The sequence below is a fragment of the Saccopteryx bilineata genome, chromosome 4, assembly GCF_036850765.1.
Source record: "Saccopteryx bilineata isolate mSacBil1 chromosome 4, mSacBil1_pri_phased_curated, whole genome shotgun sequence".
Classification (NCBI taxonomy): Eukaryota; Metazoa; Chordata; class Mammalia; order Chiroptera; family Emballonuridae; genus Saccopteryx; species Saccopteryx bilineata.
This window is the reverse complement of record NC_089493.1, coordinates 245,446,172-245,469,434: the sequence shown is the minus strand read 5'-3', so window position 1 is coordinate 245,469,434 and position 23,263 is coordinate 245,446,172. Positions and strand designations below refer to the sequence as shown.

At 44.2% G+C, this 23,263-nt stretch overlaps 1 protein-coding gene across 1 annotated transcript in view; it reads right to left on the bottom strand.

Moving 5' to 3' along the window:
- LVRN (laeverin) overlaps positions 1 to 7,769 on the bottom strand; it is a 59,334-nt gene extending 51,565 nt beyond the window's left edge. Inside the window, exon 1 of the mRNA XM_066274116.1 lies at positions 5,242 to 7,769. Coding sequence (XP_066130213.1) covers positions 5,242 to 5,930 — 689 coding nt within the window. The 5' untranslated portion in view covers positions 5,931 to 7,769. The remainder of the gene's footprint in view (positions 1 to 5,241) is intronic.
- Positions 7,770 to 23,263: the final 15,494 nt, after the last annotated feature.

The window sequence follows — 23,263 nt, the reverse complement described above, 5'->3', positions numbered from 1 at the left end:
GTCTTAGACATGACACTAAAAGCATGACCTATAAAAAATGGATAAATTGGACTTGGTTAAAATGAAAAACTTTGCTCTCTGACTTTGTTTTTTTTAAAGAAACTTTTAGATTTTATTTATTTTTTTAGAGAGAGGAGAGAGAGAAAGTGGGGAGGAGTAGGAAGCATCAACTCCTAGTAGTTGCTTCTTGTATGAGCCTTGCCCTCAGCATTCCAGGTCAGCGCTTTATCCACTGCGCCACCACAGGCCAGGCTTTGAAAGATGTTATTAAGAGAATGAAAAGACAAGCTACAGACTGGCAGAACATCTTTGTACACCATATATTTCACAAAGGACTCATATAAAATATATAAAGAACTCCCAGAACTCAACAGTATGAAACCAAACAATTCAATGAGAAAAATGGGCAAAAGAGAGAGAGTCACTTCATTGAAGGTGATATACAGATGGCAAATAAGCATGAAAAGATGTGCAACATCATTAGCCATTAGAGAAACGCAAATTAAAATTACAATAAGATATCTCTATACACCTATCAGGACAACTAAAAAAACAAACAGTGACAATACCTAATGGTGGACAAGATGCAGAGAGACTGTCATTCAAACATTGCTGGTGGGGCTGCAAAATGGTATAGACACTTTGGGAAACAGTTTGGCAGTTTAAAAATGAAACTACCATACAATGCAGCAATTGCACCCTGGGCCTTTATTCCAGAAGAATAAAAACTCACAATCACACAAAAACTTACACACAATTGCTCATAGAAGCTTTATTTATAATAGCAAAAAACTGGAAACCAAAATCCCTTGTGAAACATTCCTCACTCCCCCAGTCATTAGCAACCACAATTCTACCTTTCATCTCTGTGAATTAGACTACTCTAGGTACCTTACATAATATCCTCAAGGTTCCCTAATGTTGGAGCATATTTTAGAATTTCTTTCCTTTTTTTGGCTTAATAATACATTCCATTGTATGTATAAACCACATTTTTTAATCCATTCATTCATCAATGGAGAGTTGGGTTGCTTCCACCATGTGACTATGGTGAATAATATTGCTATCAACACAAGTGTACTGCCTGACCAGGAGCTAGTGCAGTGGATAGAGTGTAGGCCTGGGATGCAGAAGATCCAGGTTCAAAACCCCAAGGTTGCCAGCTTGAGCACGGGATCATCAGGGTTGAGTGTAGCCTCACCATCTTGAATGAGGGTCGCTGGCTTGAGCAAGGGGTCACTCACTCTGCTGTAGCCTCCTGGTCAAGGCACATGTGAGAAAGCAATCAATGAACAACTAAGGTGCCACAACAAAGAATTGATGCTTCTCATCTCTCTCCCTTCCTGTCTGTTCCTGTCTGTCCCCCTCCCCTCTCTCTGACTCTCTCAAAAAAAAAAAAAAAAAAAACACAACAAAACACGTGTGCCCTAGGAATCTGCATGTTTAATAAGCTCCTCTGGTGGTTGTGATGCATGTAAAAAGTTTGTGAACTACTACTCTAATGCAGGATTTCCCAAAGTATAGATGAAGATAAATTTTTGGTAGCCCTCAGATACACTACAATATAGATTTGACTCATACATGAGAAAGTCAGTTCTTTTCCAATTTTACGGATCGTTTTAATTTGGTCAAGAGAAAGTCTTGGTATGGTGCTATTTATCTTAATCATCTAATTTTCCTTTTTAACAAAGAGAGATAGCTCTCAGATTCAGAGCTTTCAGATACTTCAGTAGGCAATAACAGGTAGAACTTACTAACTTGTTTTTATTGTATAAAACAAGTTTTATATTTATGCAATGGTATAGAGTTGCTTTTCATAAATCAAGTAACTTTTTCTTAAGTAAGAAGTGGGGAGGCAGACTCTTGCATGCACCCCAACCAGGATCAACCCAGCAAGGCCCCTACTGGGCAATGCTCTGCCCATCTGGGACTGTTGCTCTGTTGCTCAGCAACCAAGCTATTTTGCACCTGAGGCAGGCCATGGAGCAATCCTCAGTGCCCAGGGCCAACTTGCTCTAACTGAGCCATAGTTGTGGGAGGAAAAGAGAGAGAGAGAAAGGAGAGCGGGCAAGAGGTAGAGAAGCAGATGGTCACTTCTCCTGTGTGTGCCCTGATCGGAATCAGACCCAGGACGTCCATATGCTGGGCTGATGCTCTTGCCACTGAGCAAACCTGCCAGGGCCAAGAAACATGTTTTTAACCAAATAATATGGCTGGAGACATGACACAACCTGAAATAGTGTTGCAAATAGTGAAATGCCAGTGGATAAAGTTTGGGAAATACTGCTTTGAGGGACATTAACATTTCAATCTTGTTTTCAACTTTCTATACATGGAAGGGGGGCACCAGACACTGACACACATCCAAGGTATTCAGGAGGTGGCTTCTATATGGCAGAAATGTGATGGCACCTGCCAACTGGAGAAAGGCCAAGAACAGGAAGAATTCCCAGAAACCTCTGAGAGTAGAAAATCATAAACTAAACATTAGATAGAATTGGGAGACAGTGATGCTCTTTGAATCATTTTCTGGAATGACTTTCTTTCTCTTTTCCCTTCATGTTGAGTAAAATTATTTAAAGAAAAACAAACATTAGCTCTCCAGACTGTGATAAAAGGTCACCAAAGAAGACAGGTAAACATGTTCTGAATACTGCAGCTGAAATTATAGATACTCTAAGAAAAAATGTGAAATCAGTAGGCAGTTTCTTTCCATCTGGGAATCTTCTTTAAACTCATGATCAGCCAGGGATGTGGAAGGTTCCATGTTTAGATAACCCTGATAGTAGCTACCACTAGGTGTTGAGTCAGTCCCTGTCCCCATCCCCTTTCTCATTTAATTCTCACACCACTTCACAGGTTGACATTTTTTATGTATAGTCCATGCACAGAGGCAACAAACTCAGAGAGGTAGAGAGACTGGCTCAAGTAACATGCCTCAGGTTCAAACTTAGCCTGTTGGGTTTCCCAAATCTCCCTCATCATAAGGCATCACATTGTCTAGGTTCTTTGTGACCTTAGCTTCAAGCTCAACTGCAGGTTTCTTTTCTTTGTGACTTTGGAAGCAGAGACCCAGAAGAACAAATTTGAGGTGACAGCTTCTTTAAGATACCACCATTTGGTCCTGGCCGGTTGGTTCAACAGTAGAGCATCACCTGGCATGTGGTTCAGTTCCTGGCCAGGGCACACAGGAGAAGCAACTATCTGCTTCTCTACCCCTCTGCTCCTCCCTCTCTTCCCCTCCTGCAGCCATGGCTCAAATGAGCAAGTTGGCCCTAGGTGTTGAGGATGGCTCCATGGCCTCACTTCAGGCACTAAAATAGCTCAGTTGCTAAGCAACAGAGCAGCAGCCCCAAATGGACAGAACATCAGTCCCAGGCTGGGGGGGGGGTGCCAGGTGGATCCCCTCCAGGCACATGGGGGAGTCTGTCTCTCTGCCTCCCTGCATCTCACTTGATTAAAAAGAAAGATGCCACAATTCTGGAGCTCCATCTTGGTCTATGAACATCTGTAAAACTTTATTAAGATTTCTGCCTGTTTGAATTTTAGTGTTCTCAAAATATGGTTTCTAGTTACCACTAGAGTTGGCAGCACAATAGGAAAAGGGACTTTCCTTTCCCATGTTTGCTACGGCAGTTTGTCCAGGCCACTGCCCCATTCAGACTTCCCATTGAGGAAGAAAAAAAAGATGGTTTACTTACTTACAGAGAGATGATTTACTTGCTGACAGCAGGAAACACTATTAGATATGTGTGCACACTGGCCATTTTTTTTTCCTATGAAAAATCTTGCACCCTGAGCTACACATAGTTATTTCAAAAGGTTTCCAGTGTTTATAGTCTGGTTACACATCATCCTAACGAGAAACGTTTCAAACACAGTTTTTTCAAGCATTAATACATTTTTGAAAGAGAAAAACCAGGCATACTGTCCTTAAAAACAAAAGTTACAGATTACACGTCTACCAAGGCATCTTATTAAACTTATTTTAAAATCCCTGAAGTTTTTAAAATAGCACAGGAGATGATTTAGGGGGTAATTTAGTGGGTTTCTAACATCTGAGAACATTTTCTCTAATAATAAAGGGTAAAGTACATGCAGTTGTGTAAACCGCAAATGCTCCTCCAGTGAGTGAGCGAAGGAGTGCGCCAGTTTAGGCGGTGGGGGGAAAGGACCTTTTTGGTATCTTCCACCTAAGCCATGTATCCCCCGATGGTCGCCAGAGGTCAAGTACTGTGGTCGCCCACCGTGGCAAGAGGCAGTTCCTGAACTGGAAACTTTCCCTGTGGGAGACATTATCACCAATGAGTAGAAAAAGAACATATGTACACTGCGTGAGCCTGCAAACTCAGAGGGGCGGCCTGTCATCGCTTTTATTTATTTATTTATTTATTTATTTATTTATTTATTTATTTATTTATTTTCCCCAGCAGAAGGATCTCAGTCGCGCCGGCACGGACACTCGTGAGAGTGTTCAAAGAACTAGGTGGCGTTGGGGATGTGGCTGCTCACCAGCAAAATGAGACGAGAGCCCTAGGCAAGGGGTGGATGGGGATGAATTGAAGGGGATTTGGAAGGTTTGGAGAACCTTGGAGGGCGGAGGGAAGCTCGAGAACTAACAGCCCCGACGTGAGTCTGTTTGTTGCAAGAGCAGCGGCTACCGAGCGCGAGGGAAAGAGGCCGGGCCGGGCGCCGGCGCGCAGTGTGCCCGGGGGCGCCAAGGCTGCGACGGGCCCGCGCTTCCCCGACCTTGTGCCCGGAGATCACCTGAGGATCTTATTGAAACGCACATTCTGATTCCTTAGGTCGGGAGTGGGGCCAAGGAGTCTGCGTTTTGAACAAGCTCCCAAGTGTGACAGCTCTTGCTGGTCCGCGGACCAAACGTTGAGTACCAAGGGATGTGTTTACTGCGATGAGGATTGCGGATTAGAGGAAAGGGGACTTTCTACAGGGAACGATACATTTCTGAGGTTGCAACGACCTTGAAAGGGACAACGAGAGAAACAAACTGGATGGGCAGGGATGAGAATGAAAATCTGCCACGAGCTTCTATTCCGAGCAGGGTCTCTGGAGGGAAGGGGAGAGAGGAGGTGCCCTCCTGGGGCTCCGGAAGGAGACGTCGCTAGGGACGGGCTAGGACTAGGTGCTTCTCGGGAAGGGCAGGGGACTCGCGCCTGGAAGTAAGTGGGCAGCTAAACGGACGGACGCGGGGCCCGGGGAGGCCCGCCGGCCTGCCCTTACCTGCGCTCACCCTGGTCCGTGTAGACGTTGAGGAAGAGTCCCTCCCTCGTGTCCCGGTTCGCCCGGCCGGAGAAGCTGAGCTGCAGCTCATAGAGGTTGCCGGGCTGCAGGGCCTCGCGGAGCTCCAGAACCACGTACTGCATGTCCAGCGCGAACCACACGTCGTCCACCGGCACGCGTCCCGCGGTCGTGTTGCCGGTGCCCGAGAACAGAGGACCCCGCACCTCGGCGCCGTCACAGTCCAGGAGGAAGCTGTGCAGCAGCAGCCGCGCGGTGGCCACAGCGCAGCGCACCGTGACGTTCACGCGGCCGGTGAAGCGCAGGGTCGGAGGCGAAAGCTCGTCCGGCCGCAGCCGGGGCCACAGCTCCAGCTCGTAGTGCAGCGGCACGAGCCAGGGCGGCAGGCGCAGCTGGTCCCAGGGCCCCGAGGGTCGCCGCCTGCCCGGGGTGGCCGCCCCTGCTGGCGCACCGGTGGAGCTGGCGGGGGGCGACTCCCCCTGCCCGCCAGGCTGGGAAGGCCGGGCGTCCGGGGCGCCGCAGTCCGGGAGCTCCGACGGCGCGACGCGCGCGCACTGGCCGTACAGGGCGGCGAGCACGGCCAGCGCCAGCAGGAGTGCGGCCCCCAGTGCGGCCAGCAGCAGGGCTGCCGCGCGGCTCACGTAGAAGCCGGAGCTGGAATGGGGTCCCATGGCTGGGACTGACGGCGAGGAGGAGGTGAGAGCCCGGAGACCGCGGCGACGGCTCAGAGCCCCGGCCGGGTGCTCAGGGTGCCCCCCCTCGTTTGTACTGCCCCTCCTCCTCCCCGTGGAGCTGGGAGCTGGGAGAGAGCGTCTGGGACCACGGCTTCCCCCTCCCACCTAATCAGATCCAGGTCCCTGCCTACCCCCCCCTCCCGCCGAGCCGGGCGAAGAGGCGGGTCCGCGCACCCACGCGCGCGCCCTTAGGATCGATCCAAAGGAAAATACCTCCCCGAAGAGGCTTCCAGACTTGGTGCGAGGAGGGGACAGTTGGAACAAACTCGAATTTGGACATCTCTGGCCAGGATATTGGGTTCATGAAACGTGCTGGGTGTGCCTTGGTGCAGTTCAGGTGTCGTCAGAGGAGAGACGGGAGCAGAGCGCTTCCAGCGCGTTGACCGCAGTGAGGAGCTGCAGGCAGCACACCTGCTGACCGCCGCCGGGCGCTCGTGCCCTGGGTGCGTGGATGGAGGTGAGGGACCTGGGCTTTGGGGTGCGTTCTGAACTGACTGCGAGGGACAACCGCGCGGTCAGAATCAACTTCCGGAGCTAAATCATTAGCGTGAAGTCAGCCTTCTGAACGAGTTCGAGACACGCCGCAGAGGCAGCGAGTGCTGGGATGGAAGCGAGGTCTGGCGTCCCGGAGCCTTTTCGGAAAAGAGGCTGGAGGAGGGAGGGCGAAGAAACCCTGGGAGCGCGGCATCTCTTTCTCCCGCTGAAGGAGAAGGGAGGGCCGCCTTACCTCGGGACGGGGCGGGACGAGGAGCCGCAGCTTGGCTCCGCGAATGCCAGGCACTGGGTGTCCAGCCCTGGAGCCGGGTCTGGCTCTCCGCTCCCCTCCCCGGAGAAAGGGGGATCCTGCTCTCAAGATCGGCCTTTTCAAGCAAAGAAAGTAAGACAGTCCGGCGGCCAGCCTTTCCACTCGGAAACAGCCGGGCTGGACCTCGTCTCCCAGGCAGTGCCCTCGGTGAGGCCACAGGCACGCGGGCATCTGCTACTGAGCGATGCTCCTGGGAGAGTGCGGGCTTGCGAGCGGGTTCCGAGTCCGCACGCGCTCTCGGGGGAATTGGGTGTGGGTTGCAAGTACTCAGGACGCGCTGCGGACCGGGGAGGAAAGGGTGGGAGGAGAAGGTGGTTAAAGATCCTGTTGATGCTGAAGATTTATTAGAGTATATCCCGTCGTTAGACCCCTTAAGTTATTTCAGATCGAGGAGAAAATTTCCATTACAGCCATAAAACGATCTTCATTTTGCTTTTTTCACCGTTATCTCTCTTCCAATGAGAAAACCCTCCCACCTGAGTTCAGAGACAGGGTAAATCCAGGTAATTTCCTGGTCAATGTGATCTTCTTCACTCCAGGAACTGAAATCAGTAACATTAACAATAACAACAAAACACACCTTCCAGAGCAGATGGAGAAGGGAGAGGACACCACGTTCACACAGATGGTTGTGCTATAATCTGTGGATCAATCTCCTGACTCCAGGTTTGATTTGCTTTCTTTAGAAATAAAACAATCATATTTAAAAATAATTATGACCACAGGCAACACTCCCAGAAGATTCTGGGTAGAACTGGTTAGAGACACTCCTATTTCTGCAAAACCTGCCCCAAGTCAGGCTGCCAGAATTGTGAGCTCCTGAGCAAGCAGGAGCCCCTGGGTTTAGGCCATTGTAAAGTGGGATTGTCACAGATGCAGTGCTAATTAATGCCCTTAAAAAACCCTGGACAATTTCTTGAAGGATCCCAGACTCCCAAGGAAAGGTACAAACAAACAAACAACCAAACAAAAAGGCCCTGGCCGGTTGGCTCAGCAGTAGAGCGTCGGCCTGGCGTGCGGGGGACCGGGGTTCGATTCCCGGCCAGGGCACATAGGAAAAGCACCCATTTGTTTCTCCACCCCCACCCCCTCCTTCCTCTCTGTCTCTCTCTCTTCCCCTCCCGCAGCCAAGGCTCCATTGGAGCAAAGATGGCCCGGGCGCTGGGGATGGCTCCTTGGCCTCTGCCCCAGGCGCTAGAGTGGCTCTGGTCGCGGCAGAGCGACGCCCCAGGGGGTCAGAGCATCGCCCCCTGGTGGGCAGAGCCTCGCCCTTGGTGGGCCTGCCGGGTGGATCCCGGTTGGGCGCATGCGGGAGTCTATCTCTCCCCGTTTCCAGCTTCAGAAAAAGCTTAAAAAACAAACAAACAAAAAACACAAAAAAAGACATCAGTAACAAAACTATTTCATATAGAGCCTCCCTCAATTTTATATAAGAAACTACCGAAAAGTGAGCACGTGGACATGGGTGTTTAATTCTTTTTCTCTAATATCATTAAAGACATAAGGACTGACTACCAAACAAAAAGTTTCAGAGTAATAAAATCTTATCGAATGATTCAGCAATTTAAATATCTTATCAAAAGGGAAACTTTCTGATGAATCACTAATATCACTCAAAAGAAGTTACAAAATAATATACTGGCTGAATTGTGTTTATGTTAATAATTAAAAAAACTCAGAAAATACTATTATATGAAATATTTAACATCTCAATAAAAGTAGTTCTGGGACATAGATCAGTTGACAGAAAAACACCAATTAAGTAAAAAAAATTTTTTAAATGAGCTATTCAGAAAACCTACTTCCTGTTCACATCAGCAAAAACAGGAATTCTCAGCTGTGGGGCTTTTGTTGTCTTCCCTCCCTGGACATTTTTCAATGTTTGGAGACATTTTTGGTTGTTACAACTGTTTTGGGGAGGATTTGCTCATCTTGTCTACAGGTTAGAGGCCAAGGATTCTGCTAAATTTCCTATAATACACAAGACACCTACAATAACAAAGAAATATCCTACCCCAAATATGGTCAGTGCTGCTATTTAGAAATCTTAAGCTAAAGCAATTATTCAAGCCTTTTATAAGTTACCCAAGTGAAACTTTACCTTTGTGTCTTGTGTCACTATTTACTTTGCTGTTTATGTTTATACTTTGGTATGTCTGCTGTTTTCCCCCCTTGATTCCTTGGTACTTATTATGGACCTCTGTAATACTTCATTATCCCCTTTGAGCTACATGACAATTTTCTTTTTCTTCATTTACTTTGAAAATGCAGTTTTTGGATAAGTAATATATTCAGAAATTTCAAAATCAAAACATGACATTTTTAGATCAAAATATGAACATTTGTTATCTTGCTTCTACCACTATTTCTATAATTAATAATTTTTTTATAGTTTTTGTGTATCCTTTCAGTATTTACTTATGCAAATGAGGCAAATACAATTATATACCCTTGTATTTCTCTTCTTACATAAAACAAAATAGTATGTGCCCTGACAGGGGCTCAAACCCACAACCTTGGTGTGCCGGAACAATGCTTTATCCGCTGAGCCACCCAGTCAGGGCCAAAGAGAGAATTTTAAAAGTAGTAAGAAAAATGCAGTTAGTTACCTGTAAGGGAGCTCCCCTAAAACTTTCAGCTAATTTCACAACAGAAAATTTTCAGGCCAGAAGAGATTGGCACGAAATTTGAGAAGTGTTGAAAAACAAGGACCTACAACCTAGATTATCCAGCAAAGCTATCATTTAGAACCAAAGGATAGATAAAGAGCTTCCCAGACAAGAAAAAGCTGAAGGAGTTCATCAACATTAAATAAGTTGTTAAGTGAAATATTAAAGGATCTTTAAAAAAAATAAAAACCAAAACAGACTCACAGAGAACATTTTGATAGTTGCCAAACGGAAGGGGGTTGGGAGGATGGATGACAAAGGTGAAGGGATTAAGAAGTACAAATTGGTTGTTACAGAACAGTCCTGGGGATATGAAGTACAACATAGGAAATATAGCCAATAATATTCTAACAACTACATATGGTGTCTGATGGGAGCAAGATTTATAGGGATGATCACTTAGTTATATAATGTCTAATCACTGGGGTGTACATCTGAAACTAATATAATAATGTACATCAACTAATTAAAAATGAAAAATGATTTTATAGAAAGAAAGAAAAAAGTGAAGGGATTAAGTAAAAAAAATAGACACAGACAACAGTTTGGTTATTACCAGAGGAAGAGGGGGGTGGGGGTGGGGCCTGACCAGGCGGTGGTGCAGTGGATAGGGCATCGGACTGGGATGTGGAGGACCCAGGTTTGAGACCCCAAGGTCCCCAGCTTGAGCGCGGGCTCATCTGGTTTGAGCAAGGCTCACCAGCTGGAGCCCAAGGTCACTGGCTCGAGCAAGGGGTCACTGGGTCTGCTGTAATCCCTCAGTCAAGGCACATATGAGAAAGCAATCAATGAACAACTAAGGAGCCACAACGAAGAATTGATGCTTCTCATCTCTCTTCCTTCCTATCTGACTCTCTCTGTTACCACAAAAAAAGAAAGAAAGAAAGAAAGAAAGAAAGAAAGAAAGAAAGAAAGAAAGAAAGAAAGAGAAAGAAAAAAGAAAAGAAAAAGAGGGTGGGGGAGGCAGAGGAGATAAAGGGGGATAAATGGTGTTGGAAGGAGACTTGACTTCCACAGCACGATATACAGATGAAGACATTGAACTGTACACCCAAAACCTAAATAATTTGGCCCTGGCCGGTTGGCTCAGCGGTAGAGTGTCGGCCTGGTGTGCGGGGGACCTGGGTTTGATTCCCGGCCAGGGCACATGGGGGAAGTTCCTGTTTGCTTCTCCACCCCCCCCCCCCTTCCTCTCTGTCTCTCTCTTCCCCTCCTGCAGCCAGGGCTCCATTGGAGCGGGGATGGCCCGGGCGCTGGGGAAGGCTCCTTGGCCTCTGCCCCGGGCGCTGGAGTGGCTCTGGTCTCGGTGGAGCGGCGCCCCGGAGGGGCAGAGCGTCGCCTCCTGGTGGGCGTGCCGGGTGGATCCCGGTCGGGCGCATGCGGGAGTCTGTCTGGCTGTCTCTCCCCGTTTCCAGCTTCAGAGGGATGCAAAAAAAAAAAAAAAAAAGTCAAAACCTAAATAATTTTATTAACCAATGTCACCTCAATAAATACAACTGAAGAAAAAAAAAAAAAGAAAAAATATGTAACAGTGACCTAGATACAAAAAGAAAGAAATAAAGAAAGAAAATTGTTGCTATAAATATTCTTGTATATATGTTTTCTGGTATAGATTTTTGTTGAATATATTTGTGGAAATTAAATTATTAAGCCATAGAATATGTGTGTTTCTTCAGCTAGGGTAGATGATGCCAAGCTGTTGGCGGTACCAGTCTGCACTCCTAGAATCTGTGTGTGAGTCCCCACTGTTCCAGAACTTGGCCAATATTCAATGTTATCTATCTTTTAAATCTCAGCCATTGTGGTATGTTTGTCGTTTTAATTTTCACTTCCTAGATTTATAATGAGCCTAAGGGCTTTTTCACATGATAGGTCTTTGGATTTGATTTGTGAAGTGCTTATTCAAGGGTTTTGTACATTTTTTACTGACTTCCTTAGTTTGTTATTGATCGCTTTCTCATACGTGCCTTGACCAGCAAAGCCAGTGACCATTTGTTCAAGCCAGAGATCCTGGGCTCAAGCCCCCAACCTTGGACTTCTAGCCAGTAGCCTTTGGACTCAAGCCAGCGACCATGGGGTCATATCTATTATCCCACACTCAAGCCAGTAACCTCGGGGTTTCAAACCTGGTTCTTCAGCATCCCAGGCTGACACTGTATCCATTGCGCCACTGCCTGATCAGGCTAGATTACCTTTTTTTTTGGCTGTCCTTTACTAATTCGAATAAACTTTTAGAGTGAGTCAATACTTATCATTTATGGTGCTCAGGTTTAAGGTTCTTGGCTGATTGCATGCAGTGGCCATGAAAATGTATCATTCAGATCTCCTGCGGGAGTGAGTATAATTGACTGACAAACCCAGCCGCTGCTCTGTGTCCACCACCCTGTTCACGCTGAGGCCATGCATCCCATGGGCTGCTCCCAGCCAATGAATGACTGAATGTGGCAGGGGTCTTAATGAAGTTCCTGGTAGAGGATTCTGCTGATAGGCAGCTTTGACTGGAAGACTTCCCATTGGCCCGGAAACGTTCTTAACACTGCACTGCAGACTGAGACTTCTTATCCAACTCTCCTCTTCCCGCCCTCCCACATAAGTGGTCAGACCAGCATCACAGGGTGGCCCTCTGCCCACCTCCTCTGGCTCCCTGCCCTTTTCCTCTCCCAGTCATTCTCCCCCACCCCCAGTACATCCTTTTCGCACCTAATCCTATCTTAGAATTGCTTCTTGATTCCCAAACGAACATACTATAGAAAAGTCCTGTTTAAAATTCCATTACACTTCTGTCAGGATATATAAAAATTTTTTCTTTTCCTCATTATTCAAAAATTATTGCTAGGATTTATTTAAAAGCAAGCCTCTTCCATTGATTTTTTTTTTATTAGAACATCATGTTCTTTTGAGATTTGTAAGCCATTTATTTCCAGTATAAGAAAGTTCTTAGACTTATGTTTTTAATTATTTCTTCTTCTCTTTTGGTTGCTCTTGTTTCTTTATCAGAAATATCCACAATTCTTAGATTGAACCACTGTCATTTGTCTTCATTCTTTATTATGCTTTTTCTCTTTATTTTTATCTTAGGTCATTTTCTCTGTAGTTCTTGGAGAATTTATCAAGTGTAATCAGAGGCAGATTTAATGGTGAGCACACCAGGACGTGCACGCAGAGCCCTGACTTCTGAAGGGCCCCACAAAACCCCAACTTTACACTATTTTCTAATGACACTAAATTTGGTTTCATATGTGCAATTTTAACATTAATAGTACATAATATTTTTTATTTATTTAAATATATAGTTAACATGTATTTTTATTTTCCCTGTCTCTCTCTCTCTCTCTCTTTTTTTAAGAGGCCCAATATTTTCTTCTGCACCCAGGGCCTCAACCGACCTTAATCTGCCTCTGCAAGTGTTTCCTCCCCATGATATAGCTGCACAAAAGGAAAACTCTATTCAGTATGGGACTTGGGCAAGGACAGTAACCAAGCTGACAAAGATTTTGTCCAAATACGTACAGAGTGAAATCAAGAGTCCTGCACACCTGTGGATGGTGAGAGGGGTCTGATATAGGGCTGTATTCCACGAGGCCAAAGTGAAATCTTCACTCCTTGTGCCCACTACCACCAGCACCGGACCCCGAGTAGATAGAATATAAGGAAACTCTAGTGCCCAAAGGCTTTGCTGCTCTTATTTCCATCCCCACTTACAGTATACCACTCACAAAAATTAGGGGATATTTTAATTTGGGGAATAATACCATTTTGGATGCAACATGTCATTCCCTGGATACCCTCCTCACTATCTTAGAGTTGTAATTATTTATTGGATGTAATGAAAGAGCGGAAGGAAAGAAGAGAATTGGGAAGCAACAGCATTATGGCTGCACCAAAAAGCCACACTTTTAAAGTAGGTGACACTTGTGAGTTTCTAGTCAGAACAGGGCTACTGGTTTTGATCTGGGGAGAGGGTAGTTGGAGTTCTACAGTGATTAGGTGCTTGAGTAACAAGCTGAGGGAGGGTGCATCAGGAGCTCTAGCCTAGCACTCTGTCTTATGTAAGACATGTGCAAATTGCTCTCTTCCCTTCTGTAGGTTAAAGTTACTTGTCACAGAGACCATGGCCTCAGTGTTAATGAGGCCCCTGAGCATAGCACCTTCACAGCATATTATGTTCAACAAATGTTTGTGGAATGAATAATGGAATTCAAATGATTAGTTCCTAAAGATTCCATTTCTTTTGCTCTGTCATATGGCATATAATCAGTGATGGGATTCAGCCGGTTTGCACTAGTTTGGCAGAACCAAAACCTAATTTTTTGTTGAGTCCGGCGAACCGGTTGTTAAAATGGCACTTATAATCAGGGTTCTCTCTAAGGTGGGTGCCTGGGCAGCCGTCCAATGTGGAAATCACAAATTTACATTCCTTACTCTTTTTTAATGTTTATTTAGCAACAGCGTATTCTAAGCGCCATTAGTAATGTTCATTCCATCCATAGGTGAAAAAAATTGCAAGTGAGGACACCAATCAAGAAACAATATGAGAAAGATTTATACTCTATATTGTTCAAGAAGGTTAATATTTTTGATCACCATTGGTTTTTATCAGTTATTTCTTTTTTTAAGGACGAACAATACAAATGCTAAATCCAAGTTAAAAATTGTTCACCGTAATATTCATTGCCAATACTCTTAAATGAGAATATAGATACTTTGTATGTGTTACCTGACACAGGCTCTCTCTCACATAAAAATCAACTAAAATTAAATCCAGACTTTGCAAGGTATAATGATAAAGTAACTTTTAATTTGTACTTTGCTATTTCACAATCCTAAGGAAATATATACTGATTTTCAGTTTCCTTTTTTTAAGAATTGCTTTTCAATTAGAATGTTCTCTGAAAAAATAAGGCAGTGATAGTCAATAAGGTGCAAGTAAGTTTTAAGTATGAGATATGTAAAATTGTCATGTTCATTCTTGAAATTATTTGACCTAGAATTTGTAATTTTATTTATAATGATAAGAAAGCAACAGGGGCTAGTGATTTAATATAATTTCTACAATTTGATTTCTAGAGAATGGAGCTTAAACTCCATTAATTGGTTCAAAAAAATGACATCATAACTGATTTTAAGTACTTTTATTCAATATAATGTGTGCCAAGACCTTTTTCCCCCTAAACGGGACTTTAATAGAAAATCACTTTATAAGTGAAAGAAAACTGTCAATAAAAATTTTTTCTCAGAAAACAAACAAACAAAAAAACAAAACAAAAGCAATATGGAAATATCTTAAATAACAGTTTTATTGTCTTTTTGTCAGGTATTATTTAATATTTTTTCATTAATATTAAATGCATGAAATAATAAACTACTTTTTGGTATATCATTTTTTTATACTTAAAGCAGTCATTAGGGCAGAGAACCAGTTGTTAAATTATTTGAATCCCACCATTGCATAGAATATTTTAGTCACTTTCACTAAATTAATGTGTTTAAAATCAAGTGTGAGTCAGTCCTCTTTCCTAAGTTAGGAAGCACACTGCCTATTTTGGCAGTTCACATTTAATAATTGAGAACAAACCTTAGAGAAGAGGAGGACCACGTTCTGCTTTCTTCTCTGTAGAATCTTGCATGCAATCTGATGTGGGAACCAGAAATATGGAAAACAACCATTGAAAAGGAGAGGAAGAAAACCACACGGAGAAGAACACCATCCTAGATATAAGGCTAAAAGAAAATACAGTAAAATATCTGCTCATTTCTTTTTTCAGCTCTCCATTTAATTACATAAGGTCAAATTTTAAAAAGAGAAACCGTGACTTTCAATAAAATATGTTGTTTGGTCACCTGTTTGGATGGGAAGTTAGGAACTACAGAAGAACCTCAGACAAATTTGCACAAAATGATCAGCTGGCATATTACTGTACTTCGCAATGAGGCCTGATCTAGTAGGTAAGGTTTAAGCTAAACTATTGTAACAAAGGGATCCGAAAAAACAGCAGTGGATCCAGCAAGACAGAAGTTCACTGCTTTCACACGACCGCCCAGAGGCAAATGGATGATCCAAGATGAGCAGGTGACTCTTCAATGACATCCCCCAAGCAGGTAGTTCTTGTTCACATGCTTAACACCGGCTCCTGCCACATCTGCAACCTGGCCCCAAGAAAGGAAAAGAAAGAAAGAGGAGGCAAGTGTTTTCTTTCAAAAAAGTGATGCAGATGTGTTGCACATGTCTTCTTTGTTGTTCATATTCCAGTGGTAAGGAAATCACATGGCCACATCTAACTCCAAGGAAAACTAGATTTGTCTGAATTTCTCAGGGGGATTCTTATTACAAAAAGGAGGAAAGAATGAGCAGACATTGGAAGACAATTAGCAGTCTCTGCCATCCTTGAAAAAGAAAAGTTTAGTACTGTCATTCTTATCTCGGGATTTAAATAAAACACATACAAAGAGGAAGCTTAAAGCTAAACCTCAAAGAAAGCGTTGTATCGTGGCCAACATTTTTATCAAAGAATGCAGAGAAAGCACTCTCAGTGTGGTTATCATTTGTCACATAGTTTATAAGCCATAGGAAAGCAATGAAATGTGCCCTAAAATGGAGCTAAGACTTGCCAGCTACACTTTCACTTTTCTAGTGTTTTCTCTAAAATTACCTCTCTACCCCATTTCCTATGCCTTAAGGAGGAGGGAGTTTTACTGAGTACTTCCCCATAATTGGCATCTCATTCCGCCTACTCAGAGGACAGAGACCCTTAGTCAACATCAAGTGAAGCCTCAGCACTTGTGTAAATCAGGATCACTATACAATGGCAAAACGGAAACCTCTGGAGTTCAGGCAGAGAACAGAACAGCAAGCAAAGAGTTGGACAATTTCATTTTCCTTCCTGGTTCTATTACTAAGAAGTGATCTCCATGGACTGACAGTATTAAAATAAGATCAAGAATAATAAAACACTTTTAATTTCCCATATTCTGGGAGCAACCCATCAGTGGCCAAAGATACATTCAAGGTAACAAATGCCAAGGTCAACAGAAATTTCATAAAGATCTGTTTTGTTCCTGTAGCAAGTTTTGGGAAAGAGTTGATATCTTGGGCTAATTATTCTTGGTTCCCCATCACCTAATTCAGTCTTTGCCCTTTCCATGCTCTAAGGGGCTGTAAGGCCAGTAGCCGCGGCAACCATCAGAGCTGCCTGACCCATGCAGGTTCGCATTTGATTCGGACAGAGGGTAATGAAACAATGGAGCCAAGAACTGGTGGGCCATTAGCTTTACCTAGCTTACACCCGGCGGGCAAGAAATACACACAGTGGGAAAACACTTCCCTTTCTATTCAGGGCTCCCAAAGCCACTGATTTATCCGAGTTTCCTAGAATCAAAGGTTTCTACCTCACCAGCCGTATTCACTTCTGTTCCCCATCTCCTTCTCTCTGCACAAACTCTGCACAAACTGGCTTCTCCTTCAGCACTCCGCCATCTTGACTGCTTCTCCTCTCCTCCACGTGGCCTTTCTCTGCTCTCCTCCAGCATGGGCTCCTCTGCTCCATTTTATAGTGTAAAAATCAAAACCTTTAATCCAATATACAAACAAGGAAGTTTCTGATACAAAGTCACTTATCTGAGGCATAATGGGATTCCTCATGAGCGTGCACCGCCGCACATCATGCGGCAGTCAAGGGTGTGGGGAAAAGCTTAGTCTTTAAACTAAGCCTTAGGCTATAACGACCCTGCCTGCTTACAGCCTGTCCCCCACACTCATTGTAAACTATAAACGAGCAAATATATATATCATATTTACAAACTTATTTGACCAACAGGGGCTGATCTCTACTAACTGCATCAACCATCCCCTCTTGACCTCTGAGTCCAGTTGGATTTGATCAATGAGAGGCATGGTCAAGAGATCAAAATGCAGAAGAGAGAAGTTGAGGCATTTCTTCCCCCTGGCTTCTTGGCCCCTCAGCCTCATGATTCTGGCAAGAGCTGAACTCGCCTCCACAGGTCCTACCGAGTCTCTCTTTCACAACTAGCTTTCTCCAGGCTCTACTCGAACCATTTCCTCTTGCCCTGTTCAGGTCTAAGTGCGGTAATGAGAAATTCCTTCAGCATGGTCTTGGGACCTCTTCTGTTGTAGCTCTGTGCTCTCTCTTCTCTGTGATGCCACCCTGTCCCATAAGGCTAAGTATTGCACAGACACTGGGAGAATCCCACAGTTGTGTCTGCGGTCTCCAGCCCTGCGCTCACCTGCTCCGTGACATGCTCGCTGACTGTCTCATAGGCCCCTGGGCCTGACCTGGACTCATTCTTTCTCCCGCCCTCACATCTGCTCCTCTTCTGGTGTTTCCTGTCTTGGGAAATGGCATCGCTACCCCCACCCCCAGTGGCTCAAACCTGAAAGTTGGGAGTTAGCCATGTTTCCCTCCCTCTTCCTCATTTCTCACATCTAATCAATCACTGAATTTGGGGAGTTACCCAGGTTTCCCCTTTGCATTCTTCCGTGACAATCCAATCAATTGCCAAGTTTTATCAGTTTTGCTTCCAAAATACCTCTTTAGTTTTCTCTTTTCAGTGTCTGTATACACCCCCAAGCCAGGCTAATGTCATCCCTGACCTGTTGTATTGCAAAAGCCTCGTAACTGGCCTCTTGGCCTGTGATTGCTTGTTTGAAGCCGGTCTTATCACAGCACTGTTTAGTTCATGACAGCAAAGATAAAAGCTGTCTTAGTCACCACTTTACTTATAATTTCTATTAGGCTGCTTGGCATAGCTTATACCCAATAAGTCTTCTATAAAAGTAATGAATATAACACTCCTGAATTCGGATCAATTACTATATCACTTCAAGCAAACACATCTTTTACTCATCCAAAAATCTGAAAGGAAAAATAAAAAAACCTTTCCAGTAGTGATCAAAATAGATGTCACAGATTTAAGTAGTCTGCTCTTCAGCAGTCATAGGAAGGTGTCTTCAGGACAGAGGAGGGGATGGGAAACCATGTGCCTCATAGCCATCACACAGCTGGTTGTTCAAAGAGTAATAACTAGTACTCGGAGCTCCTGGCTCCCATTCAGGTCCCTCTTTCCCACATTGCCACAGACAGGGCCTATTAGTGTAGCATTAGACATAAATTAATCTCATCCTAACAAGTTTATTTACCTATCCCCTGGAAACACTGGGATTCTTTGCAGGCTATAACCACAGTTCACGAGGAGAGCAGATGATGAAACAGGAGTGCAAGCTAGCACACTGAGAAATAAATATGGCAGAGCCAACAAACATGTTCACAAACATCCTGGGACAAATAATGTCTAATATGTTCCTAATTCATTAAGCAAATGTATTTGGAGCTCCTATGAAATGCCAGGCACTGCTGAAGGTGCTGGAGATACAGTCGTGAATAAAACAGCCAAGTCCCTGCCCTCAAGAAGATGACGCTAGTCAGGGGAAACAGACAACACATGTGCAAACAAATCAATAACACTGGGTAGAAATAAATGTTTTAAATAAATACAAAGTAAGAGAACAGTGCTAGTGGAGCAATTTGAGAAAGAATGGCTAGAGAAGGCTCTCTCTGAAGAGGTGACATTTAAACAAGTGAGCAAGCAAATCATGCAAAGATCTGGAGGGAGAGCACGCTGGGCAGAAGAGAGAGCAAGGAGTGTGCTTACTGAATTTAGGAAACAGCCAAGGCCTCACCTGCGGTGGCGCAGTGGATAAAAGCATCGACCTGGAATACTGAGGTCACCGGTTCCAAACCCTGCACTTGTCTGGTCAAGGCACATATGGGAGTTAGGAGTTGATGCTTCTTGCTCCTCCTCCCCCCTTTCTTTCCCTCTCTCTCTCTCTCTCTCTCCTCTCTAAAATGAATAAGAGAGAGAGAGAGAGAGAGAGAGAGAGAACTGTTAAAAAAAAAAAGAAAGAAAAGAACAGCCAAGAAGCCAGTGTGGCTGGAAAGGAGAGAGAGGTAAGGGAAGAGGCAGCCGAATGCTGCCGGGGCAGGATCCCTGGACCAGATGAGGACTTTAGATGCTCTTCTCTGTTCTAGGAAGCCTCTGGAAGGCTGTGCGCAGGGCAAGATATAATCAGGTTGTATTTTGAAAGGCTCACTCTACTGCTGATGGAGTCTAGATCATCACAAGGTGACAAATGATGAGATCTTGGACTAGAGTGGTACCAGTTGAAGGTGTTGAGAAAGGGTTGGGTTTTGTATATATTTTGAAAGTGGAGTCAATAGGATCTGCTCATGAACGACATGTGGAATATGAGTGAAAGAGAGGAGCCAAGGCTGACTCGAGAGCTTTGACCTGAGAAACAGAATAAAAGGAAGTGCCATTTATTGACATCTAGAATTCCTGGTAAGAATTAGGTGTGTGGAGATGACGTCAGAGTAATGGCGGAGTAGGAAGCGATACCGATAAATCTCCCCCAAAACTCAACAAGATCTTCAACCAGAAACAGAAAAACCTATACTTGGAGCTTCCAGATTCTTCGCAATACACCCAAAGGTATGATTGAGTGAAAAATTGGCTAAATATATAACCAAACCCCGAAGGAAATAGGGAGTAAGAAATGCTCCGCCTTCCTCACTAACCTAAACAGGGCGGCTTTCTCTGGTAACTGTGAATATAGAAACTGAGGCGGGCAAAGGGGGTGAATAGATCCAGGCCGCCGCAGCAAAAACGGCCGAACCAGGCTGTGGCTCAGAGATCCAAGCCGAGGAAAATCTGATCCTGTGGCAACCCGGGCAATACAAGCTAACACTCGCGCCAAACCCAAACAAAGAAAGACAAGCGGAGCGGCCATTTTACCCGGTCTCCTGGTCGGTGCGCAGTTAGTGGAAGAGAGATTTCTTCCTAAGCCGCGGAAGTGGGTGCCCGTGTTGCCCCACGGAGAGGCAGGGTCAGAGGCCTTTCTGTGGGCTGAGGGCAGAGTCTCTGGGCAGCCCCAGCGCCCTGGGAAAGCCACGCATGGGAGGGAGTGAGAACTAATCCCAACGGTGGAGATTTTCCGTGCTGGAGGCTGTTTCACTCAGAGGGAACCGCGGCCGGCCTCATATCCTGGTTTGCGCGCGCAGATAAGGAGTGAGCGATTCCTCCGAGTGCCTCGGCAGTGCGCGCCCGTGTTATCGCACAGAGGGGCAGAGTCAGGGGCCTTTGTGTGGGCCAAAGCGGAATCTCGGGCCGCCCCAGCGCCTTGCAAAAGCCGCGCACGGGGACGGAGCGAGACTCAATTCCAACGCTGCAACTTTTCCCTGCGGTTGGGGGTTTCACTCAGAGTGTGAGACTGCTGGCCGGATATCCTGGTTGCAGACAGTGAGTGAGAGTTTCCTCCAAGCGCCCCGGAAGTGGGCGCCCGCTTGTGTTACCGGATAGAGTGGCAGAGCCAGAGGTCTTCGAGTGGGCGGAAAGCCCGCCTGATTATGCTAGCAGCTCTGACTGACTGAGCCTTACCCAGAGCCCTGTGCTGAGTGGAAATAGAGTGGGGAGTTGCCAGCAATTTGAGCCTCTTACTATCCAGGCAGAGACAGCAGCAACCCCATACCTGGACTATCAGGCTACTAATTGAGGAAGGAAAGACTAGGAGAAAGGCTCCAGGAACACGGACTCTCTCACTGTCGGAGCCTATAAATGCTAATGAGCCTCGACTCCCAACGAGAATAAAGCACAATACATGACATTGCCATAGAAACTTATCAACTGCAAACCTCTACCTGAGCGTGCCAAAGGGGCAGAACCCGGGGTACAGAGTCACCGACCAGGAAGAGGGAGAGAAAAGAAAAAGCAAGAAGATAACCTCTCAAATTCAAGAATAATCTGCAGACTTTATAACCTATCCCATTTTATTATATTTGTTCGTTTGTTTCTCTTATCTTCATTCTTGAGACTTTTTTTTCCTCCTCCAATTTGGCCGATTAACTCTCTACCGGTCTTACTCTCTCCTCTCCCTGAACTACACTACCCATAAGTGTTACATCTCCCATTATCATTTCTCTTCTCTTCCTTTCTCTCTATGAGGGTTGCACTCCAAAACCCTTAACTCTCTCTCTCTCTCTCCTTTCTTTTTTCTTCTTTTAGTGGTTCCCTCTTTTTTTCTCTCTCTCTCTTTCTTTTCTCCCTCTATATTAGTTTCTTCCTTTCTCCTTTACATCTCCTCTCATTCAAACCTCAATAACAAACAAATTATCTTATCTGGGACTCAAACCTATGTTTGTGGCATTTTGGGGGGTTTTTACTTCACCTTTTTAACTCACTAGCAGTGCTCCCATCCCTGGCTCTCCATATTATCTAGTTCTTGTTCCACTAAATACAATAGTAAGTTTTTAATTTGTCCCCCCATTTTTCCATTTTCCTCTTATTCCTCTCATCATAACTCTTAGAAAACCAACACCTAAAAGCAAATCATTTTATTCTTAACCAAATTTTTTCCTTATTTGCTTTTTGTGGGTCCATACGCTCTTTTTTTTTTCTTTTTTCTTTTTTTTTTTTTTTCCTTTTTTTTTTTTTTTTCTTTCTCTCTTTTTTGCCCCTTTATTACTTTTCCCCAATTCAGGCCCTCCATCACAGGCATTGTTTGTTATAACTCACAGTCCACCACAAGATTTTCTCAAGAAAGAGGGGAGAGGAGAGGAGAGGAAAAAAAGAGGGGGGGAATAATTTCCTTTTTTAAAAAATTTTTATTTTATTTTATTTTTCTTTATTTCATTATTAATTTTTTTAAAAAAAAACAACTCTTTTCGATTTGTTATTTTTTTATTTTTTTTAACTTTTTATTCTTTATTAAATCTCATTAATACTATCAACAAAACCACCCTCAGATGCCATTAAGGAAGAGAAAATCGAATATCATGGATACAAAAGAAAGAGAGGTAACACAGCTAGATGAGGAAAAATCTATGGAGAAAAAATTTAATATATTGGAAACCTTGGAGCTAAATGACAGAGAATTCAAGATAGAAATCCTAAAAATCCTCCGAGATATACAAGAAAACACAGAAAGGCAATATAGGGAGCTCAGAAAACAACTCCATGAACACAAAGAATATATGTCCAAGGAAATTGAAACTATAAAAACAAATCAAACAGAGATGAAAAACTCAATTCACGAGCTGAAAAACGAAGTAACAAGCTTAGCTAATAGAACAGGTCAGATAGAAGAGAGGATTAGTGAAATAGAAGACAAGCAACTTGAGGCACAACAGAGAGAAGAAGAAAGAGACTCAAAAATTAAAAAAAATGAGATAGCCCTACAAGAATTATCTGACTCCATCAAAAAGAATAACATAAGAATAATAGGTATATCAGAAGGAGAAGAGAGAGAAAATGGAATGGAGAACATACTTAAACAAATAATTGATGAGAACTTCCCAAGCCTGTGGAAAGAACTAAAGCCTCAAGTTCAAGAAGCAAACAGAACTCCAAGTTTTCTTAATCCCAACAAACCTACTCCAAGGCATATCATAATGAAATTGACACAAACCAACAGCAAAGAAAAAATTCTCAAGGCAGCCAGGGAAAAGAAGAATACAACATATAAAGGAAGGCCCATTAGATTATCATCAGATTTCTCAGCAGAAACTCTACAAGCTAGAAGAGAGTGGACCCCAATATTTAAAGTCCTGAAAGAGAGGAACTTTCAGCCACGAATACTATACCCATCAAAGCTATCCTTCAAATACGAAGGAGAAATAAAAACATTCACAGATACAGAAAAGATGAGGGAATTTATCATCAGAAAACCCCCACTCCAGGAATTACTAAAGGGGGTTCTCCAATCAGATACAAAGAACAAAAAAAAAACA